Source organism: Sinocyclocheilus rhinocerous, unplaced genomic scaffold, assembly GCF_001515625.1.
Source record: "Sinocyclocheilus rhinocerous isolate Xijiao unplaced genomic scaffold, SAMN03320098_v1.1 scaffold272, whole genome shotgun sequence".
In the NCBI taxonomy this organism is placed as follows: Eukaryota; Metazoa; Chordata; class Actinopteri; order Cypriniformes; family Cyprinidae; genus Sinocyclocheilus; species Sinocyclocheilus rhinocerous.
The window spans coordinates 24,936-33,790 of record NW_015638933.1 but is presented as its reverse complement, the minus strand read 5'-3'; the positions used below and the strand labels follow the sequence as shown (position 1 = coordinate 33,790).

The following is an 8,855-nucleotide window of genomic DNA, read 5'->3' as shown; positions in this document are numbered from 1 at the left end:
TATATATATACATGCATATTTCAATATTTATATATATATATATATATATATATATATATATATATATACTATTTGGACAGTATATATATATATATATATATATACTGTACTAATGGTCTTTAGCTTGCAATTTGCATCTAAATTTATATAAATAACTGGTGTTTTTCAAGTAAAAAAAAAAAGTAAAATATGACTGCATTGGGTTGCACAAATCATATTTTAGTGTCAGGTTAAACTATAAATGACAGTAGCAACTGCGTTGTACAATATGGAGTTGATGAACACTCAGTAGGGGGGAACAGGTGCCAATATATATGTATTTTTGTTTTTATTATGATACCGCTTCTAATATTTCTGCATCTGTACGTTATGAAAGTATGTGGAATGGCATGTTTTAATGAGCACAAGGAATGCTTTTCGTGGATGCTTTACCAATACACATGCCCAAAGGCTGTTTAGGCGTAGCACTGACAGGCAGACAGTAAACCCACAAGTACATATTGCTGTAAAGACACAAACTGTATTTTAAGTCGTATATTACAAGATTACAAGAGTTTAACCATTGCACCAGTTAAAAATCACTTCTGTAATCAGAACTGAATTCCTTTCACATGCCACAGACTGACAGTGTATTATCAGCTGGGTTAGAAATAGATATAATGTGCATTGAAAGTAAATCAAAAGCTTTTTACTGTCACTTGTTTATACCCAGATTATTTTTAATAGATGAAGTATGTGAATGCTTACCTTTTTATAGTTACTTTTGACTAAAGCAAATATTGGTTTAATTCCACATGTAATTGCCATTTTATTTTACTCAAAAGACCATTTAATATTTGTAGACATTGTACCTCCAGATCTGGAATCAATATGACCTTCATCCATGGAAAAATAATGTCACGGATGCTCTGTCAAGTGAAATAAAGTCTGTGCTGTGTTGTTCCTCTGCGCTGACCCTCTGGTCGAAGGGAAAATGGTAGTCGTGTGTCAATAATGTATGGAAAACACACTAATGGAGCTCTTGTTCTCACACACGCCATCACTAAAAGGAAAGATGGAGACTCACATAGTGGAAGGTTAAAGATTTTAAGTAGAAATTGAAAGGAATTTCCTTCTACCATGGATTTTTGGACATCTTACCATGGTAATACCTTGATTTTTGAACATATACTGTGTCTTAACCACAGTATTATTCAAAATAACTAGTAAATATCACGTAGCTTGTATATATTAATCATTTAGTACCATGGTAAATATCAAAGTACCATGGAGGATGGATGATACCATGGAAGAAAAAAAATGGTATTACTTCTCAAACTCTAAAAATCTTTTGGTACAAATCTTTCTTGTGTCATGTGATCTCCAGTGCGAATGTCTTCATAAAAATCGGTTACATTACTGTGGTTAACATGACTGTCAGGCGTGTTTGACCGATGCGTGCAGTCTGAGACTCCATCAGAGAACATTTGCCTCAACAATCATGAAAAAATTATTGCTACACTTGCCAGTATGGGTTTTGAGAGCTTGATATTGTTTTTCACACTCTTTGCACAAAAGTAGTCGCATTCAGATTGGAGGTGAAAGTCCAGGGTGAATTTGACCTTGTAAGTGTAATGATATAATGTGTTCTCAAATCTCGCCGGTCATAAAGCCTTAAAACCTTCATTATGTCATCCAGATTCATCCTCACGCAAACATACACAGTGAAAATCAGCTTAGAGCGGCAACTGTGAGGCAGAAGGCTAAGCACTAAGAGCTCGGTTAAAGCGCACAAAAATCATGGGTCCGGGTCACATTTCACCCCAAAATCAGAAGAAAAATAATAATAATTTGCATGATGAAAATTAAGTCTACTTTTCAGAACATTAAGATTGTTTGCACCTTGACATGATTTTCACAAATGCTAAACAAATGTCTCCTTTAAAATACGTGCTTAATTACTTAAAAAGTCACAATACAAACATAAATAAATAATAGGAAAAAACAGCGCACGCACACACACACACACACACACACACAAAACAGAAATAGAAAAAAATTAATGTAAGTGTAGTTTTTTGGTGAAATGTTTTCCAGACATGTTTTTGACAAGCTTTGTGAAATACAAAACTCCTGCAGGAATCGAATGTAATTATTTTCCTTATGCCAGCTATTACAGTTCAGATCTGTCTTCTTCCCACACTTCAGTGCTGCTATCATGATGTTGCTGTTTTCAATCTGTGAGGAAGTCAGATATTTTGTGTCTCAGCTCACTGACTTCCTGTTTGTGTCCATCATGATAACAGCAACAAAAATAAACTTTGTGAGAATTCCAGCAATCCTTCCTTGATGTTAGTGTGCCGAGGATAGTTTCTAGTGCGATTGGGATGGTTGCTAAATGGATGTCTTCCAATCTGAGTCCAGATAACCATTAATAGGATTCTCTGATTGGGTCCCTTGTTCAGTGTACCATTCAAAAGTTTTTTTTGAGTTTGAAAGACACACTGTAAAAAAAAATTCCGTAAAATTTACGGTAAAAAACCGGCAGCTGTGGTTGCCGGAATTTTACCGTAAAAAATACGGTAGCAACGTTTTAGGTTTTACAGTTTTAACTTAAATTTACAGTTAAATACCGTAATTTCATTAACTGATATAATGTTAATATACCAACCTTATTGAAGTACTGAAATCTGTTTTGTACCTTTGTAATACACTGATAACCACCAAATGCAGGTGGTGATGAGAAAGTCACATGATGAACCAAAGCCCATCACAAGCAGCTTTTAAATAATAACATATATAGAAGGTGCACAGTGCCATTCACACAAACACCAAACACCATCATGGTAACACACGTTACAAACTGAAATAATGCAATAAACATTCATTTAACAACATTAGGTGTAACACACAACCCTAATATACAAAACTGATAAGAAAAAAACTAAGAAGAAACATAGTTATTTCAACAAAAAAACATCAAATTTGAAATGTAACGCAGTGAATTCTGGGAATGTCAATTTACGGTTATTCACTGTAAATTATACGGTCTTTTTTACTTCCAAAAACGGTATACTACCGTAAAATTAATGTCCAATACATGTAATGTCCAATACAGTTTTTCACCGTATATAGTAGGGGAATTTACCGTTAACCATTTAACAGGTTTTTACTGTAGCATTTTTACAGTCTTTTACCGTTAAATTCACGGTCTTTTTTTACAATACTTTCATTGAGCAAGAACTAATTAAATAAACATGAGAAAAGTGACAGTTAAAAAAAATACTAAAACATTTTATTTCTATTTCAAATAAATGTTGTTCTTTTGGACTTTCTAGTCATTAAATAATGCTGAACAAAAAAGAAAAAACATGTTACTGTTTCCACAAAATTATTAAGCAGCACAACTCTTTTCAAAAGTGATAATAATAATAAATGTTTCTTGAGCAGCAAATCAGAATGATTTCTGAAGGATCATGTGACACTGAAGAATGCTGAAAATTCAGCTTTGCATCACGGGAATAAATTATATTTGAACATATATTAAAATAGAAAATAATTTTATTCCACAATATTACTGTTTTTACTGTATTTTGATCAAATAAATCCAGCCTTGGTGAGCAAATAAGACTTCTTTCAAAAACATTAAAAAAATCTTATCCCAAACTTTTGAACAGTATTCTAAACCATTGTACAAGTTTAAAAAAAAAAGTATTAGCACACCTTTCACTTCTGTATTTTTGTCTTGTTCTCCAGTAAAATATATAAATAAAATAAATAAGTATTCATTTCTCTCAAAAAATTCAAATCAACTAAAAATCTAGCGAGGTTTATGCTCACTAGGGGGAAAAAATGTGTGCTTAAAAAAAATCCTCAAAACCAGTGTTATCTTACACAAATAAAAAAACATTTTAATGTAAGAGTTTTTTTTTTTTTTACCAGAAAACAAGACAAAAATACTAATTAAGAAAGTTTTTTTTTTTCTTCTTCTTCTTCTTTTCAGAACTTAACAAGAATGTGTATTTAGAGTCGGGGGTTTGTTCGAGTCACAATACGACATGTGCAATAGCAAGAGTCATGCTTAGTAAGAGATCAACCAGAATTAGTTTCAGCTTCTAGGCTAAGCACACAAGCTTCCTGATTCATTTCACACTTTAGTAGGCCTACCATCAAATCCTCTTACTGTTCCTTCGTTAGATGAATAACACAAAGAAGCTTCAGAATTTAGATTAAATAGACTTGGGTGTATATCCAGTCTTTTCATTTTCTTGCCTGAGTTATCCGAATAATTACATTGTGATTACAGAAGTCATTCATCTTGGTGAAGTTGTGAACGGCAGGGAGAAACTCGGCGAGTTAATTACAGTGTATTTTGAAGAGTGATTGGTCCTGCCCTCTGTGGTTGTTTTGCTGCGAGGGTACTCAGAGTGTATGTTGGCGTGGAGACGCCAAACACCGGCTTTGATTGAGCGGATGAATGAGTTAACAACTCAAATGAGGAGCGTTTGACTTCTGTAGTATTTTCAGCACCAAATGTCTGACTGTCTCCAAGATTTCTCTCGTAAATATATGGCTCTGAGCGGCGGTTAGACTTCCCTTTTATGTGTTGAAAGGATCTCCTCTCCGTTTTCTACTCACACGCCGCACATGTGCAGACACACACACATACACACCCTCAAAAACACACATTTACTCTGCCTTATCCACAGAGCTTTCCAAGGAGTGAGTGTCCTTTTTAATGTGTGAAACGCTTTACATTCAGAAAGCCGCTCAAAGCACACATGCACACACATTTCTTTATTCATTACGGAAATGACAAGTCACTCAATACTCCTTTTGAGTTCTCCATTGTGTCATTTCTGGGTCCCTTTGAATGGCAAGTGCAGTTTAGTTTAGTGATGTGGTTTCACTTTTAAATGAGTAGTTTAGCCAAAAATTAAAATTTGCTGTACATTTACTTACCCTCAGACCATCCAAGATGTAAAAGAGTTTGTTTCTTCATTGGAACTGATTGAAAGAAATTTAGCATTTCATCACAATGGAACCTCTGCAGTGAATGGGTGCCGTCAGAATGAGAGTTCAAACTGCTGATAAAGGCATCACAATAATCCACAAGTAATTCACACAACTCCAGTCTATCAATTAACATCCTGTGAAGCGACAAGCTCAGTGTTTGTACAAAACAATTCCATAATTAAGCCATTTTTGACTTTGACTAAAATATTATTCATAATCCATAACAACACTTTCTCAAGTGAAAAAAGTCCACCCCCTGTTTTCCTCTCACATCAAAATCAACTAACATATTTATTGAGAAATTTTTTGGACTATTTGCGCTTGTAAACAGTGCTTGATCTGTGCATATTTCTCTCATAATTAAAAATGACAACTTTTTCACTGGAGAAAGCAACATTCTGTATAGCCGTAAGCAGCGGTTTGAAGTTAAAAAAACGTCTTGATGAATTTGTTACAAAAGCATGAATGCAGTTTTTTGTTTTACAAGACATTAACTGAAGGACTGGAGTGGTGTGGATTATTGTGAGGTTTTTATCAGCTGTTTGGACTCTCATTCTGACGGCACCCATTCACTGCAGAGGTACAAAAGGTACTGGTAATTTTCTGGCAGGACATTTTCCATTAAGTTTGCCTTTATTTTCTAAAACACAATACCAAGCACAATTCAATGTACAGGAACATTACATTGTAATGTGAAACCTGTGAAAAATTAATATGAAAAAAAAAATCCTTTTTATTAACACAATACATTGGACTCTATTTTTATGGACCTTTTTAGAGTGTATAATGTAACACCAGTAGCTTTTTTATCTTTAAAGAACTATATGGCAACTTAAGAACGTTACACAGTCAAAAGCGTTATTTTTATTTTTATTTTAAGGGTGTTCTCTGTGATCAAGTACCCCGTCACTCACAGCAGAGGAAGCATCTAGATTAAATATTACCTGTGGTTTTGAAGGGTCTCGGGCTGAGGACCCTTCAAACTATCCCACCCACAGCTGGAGAAAGAGAAACTCTGAACCGCCGACCGTCCTAAAGACAGATGCTGTGATTATCACCCAGAAACCTCAATAAAATAACTCCACATGGGGATGGTCTAGCACCTCTAATCAAGTACTAACCGACTACAACAAATCAAGATGAATTACTTTGAAGACAATCAAAATGAAAAGGTAGAAAGTTCAGCAGTAACATTTCAATAAACCATCACATGAAATATTAAATAAAAATGAAAAACATTTGAAAATGAAACTTTCGGGTACAAATAGCACTGTAAGAATGACCCGCCAGCTTCAAAATGTAACCTGGTTTCTCGCATATTATTTTCTGACTCTGTGGCTTTTTTTTTCAGACTCATCTGGATCAGAAGCTCTCTGTATGCAGCAAACTCTGTTTCGCCATCGGAGGGAAAATGAAACTTTCGGGTACAAATAGCACTGTAAGAATGACCCGCCAGCTTCAAAATGTAACCTGGTTTCTCGCATATTATTTTCTGACTCTGTGGCTTTTTTTTTTCAGACTCATCTGGATCAGAAGCTCTCTGTATGCAGCAAACTCTGTTTCGCCATCGGAGGAGCACCGAATCAGGTCGCCGGGAGCGCAACAGCGTTCTTCCTTCAAATATATCTACTTGACATTGCACAGGTGAGATCTCCACATATTATAATAAAATATTAAGCCATATAATACTTGCGGATATGATGTTAATAGTGCATATTAATCACAGAATAGCACCCTATTAATTCTTTGATTAATCGAAAGAGACTCTAAAAATAATTTCACTGTTAATGATTCTTCTCTTTTAACTTTTAATACTTCTAGCAAGAACCGTACTACAGTCTGAATAACAATTAATGATTTCCATTAATGTAGATGTTCACTTTCTCTTCTCCCGACAGATTCACCCGTTCCAGGCGTCCATGGTGTTGTTCGTCAGTAAGGCTTGGGGGGCAATTACTGACCCTATTGTGGGATTCTTCATCACTAAAAGCAAATGGACAAAGATTGGACGACTCATGCCATGGTGAGTGGCATATTTTTTCTGTAAACATTCACAAAGTCAGCAAGTTTAAGGTGCCTAGTGTCTTAAAATCTGTTCGTATTTTAAAAGTTGTGTAGTGTCTTCCAGTCTTTAGTCAAGATAACACTACATGCTTACGTAATAATGACATCTAAGCAGGTACCAAAAGGTTGCTAAAGGTCTCTTAAAATGAGCATAATTACAAATCTGAAAGTCCTTCCCATGTGTCTCCGGAGATTAAAGTGACGACATACCTAAGATGTGAGTGTCTGACAGGAAGTTCTCATTATACTCTGATGTGACATCATAGTGTCTGGGAGGAAGTAGTTAAGGTTTGTTTTTCAGAGAATCACTGCGGAACATCTCAGCCATGCCCATGTGGGCCTTCTGGTGTGTCTCAGTGTTTATTATGCTAAAGCTGTGCCAACACAAAGACATCATTTAGATTTACAGATTCTATGTTCTCTCTTCAAAGGGAAAATTCTACTATATTACTCATCCCATTGGTATTATGCAAAAATCACTTTGTTTATTTCGTTTTTAGTTACATAATTAGTGATATTTTTAAAGCATTTTTTTTTTGTCCTCTTTAAACCACCTTTTAAACTGTCAGATAATGTTTAGAAGTTCAGTGCAGTTCCTAAAATTTAAGGGACACTTACGTCTAAATCTCTTTGTTTGACGTACAAAGAAATTATGTAATACCACAAAAAATATAAAGTCTGTTCCAGAGACATTATGAGGAAGCTGATTAATAGAAAAAAAAAAAAAATCTTCTTTTTCTTTTATTATTTTTACACATTTATGGGAAGCTCTTCCATTACTTTGACTTTAAGTTATTAACAAATATTATTATATATATATAATAATATCAACACATCAGTACTGTGTTGACTTGACTCATGAAGATCAGCTGTGACTAGACTTGACTCGGCGAGGTGCAAACACAGTCCGAAACAGCAGGCAAAGGGTTAACTCAAGATAAACAGGCAATAATCAGGTAACACAGGAAAGCAGGCAAGAGAAGACTATGACTAGACTATGGAAACTAAAACTAAATACTTAAACAAGGACAAGGAACTGGCTCCGTAAAGTAGCTATCGCTAGGTGAGTGATAAGCGCTTACAATACTCGGCAGTGAATGGTTGTTTGAGTGAGTGTTATATAGTGAATGTGTGATTGATGACAGCTGTGTGCAATCAGTGCTGTGTGCAATCAGTGCAATGGCTGATGGGATATGTAGTCCGGGATGACATGCAACAGTTTGTGTTGTGCGAGAGTCACTGTAATGGAAGGGTGACCTCTGGTGGTGATTGAACGGAAGTCCATGGACAGGATTCGTGACACGTATATTTACTTTTTTTATTATTTTATTATAATTTATCATGTTTTATTGTACTTTATTCTACTTTTGTGTGAGTAAAAATAAGTTTGTTACTACACTCTAAAAAATGCTGGGTTGTTTCAACCAAACGTTGGGTCAAATATGGACTAACCCAACTTTTGGGTTAAAACTTTAATTAAAAAAATTTAACCCAACAGTTGGGTTAGTCCATATTTGACCCAATGTTGGGTTGAAACAACCCAGCATTTTTTAGAGACTATGCTATGTTGATAATAAAATATATCTTATATTTTTACATTTCAAATAATCATTTTCTCTAGTGGTCTCAAACTTTTGGACCGCACTACATGTGTCTGTGCATTATTTCCCTCAGGTCACTTGCCCCCATTAAAATATCAGGTCATCTCACCTCATTCAGCACTTTACAGACCATCCAGCTCTCCCCATTCACACTAACCCATCTGTCCTGCTCTCTCTCTCTCTCTCTCTCTCTCT

The 8,855-nt window shown here is 35.0% G+C and overlaps 1 protein-coding gene across 1 annotated transcript in view; it reads left to right on the top strand.

Annotated features, from left to right (window-relative positions):
• mfsd2b (MFSD2 lysolipid transporter B, sphingolipid) overlaps window positions 1–8,855 on the top strand; it is a 22,921-nt gene that overhangs the window by 374 nt on the left and 13,692 nt on the right. Inside the window, exons 2-3 of the mRNA XM_016565340.1 lie at window positions 6,514–6,639; window positions 6,894–7,018. Of these exons, the coding sequence (XP_016420826.1) occupies window positions 6,514–6,639; window positions 6,894–7,018 (251 nt within the window). The remainder of the gene's footprint in view (window positions 1–6,513; window positions 6,640–6,893; window positions 7,019–8,855) is intronic.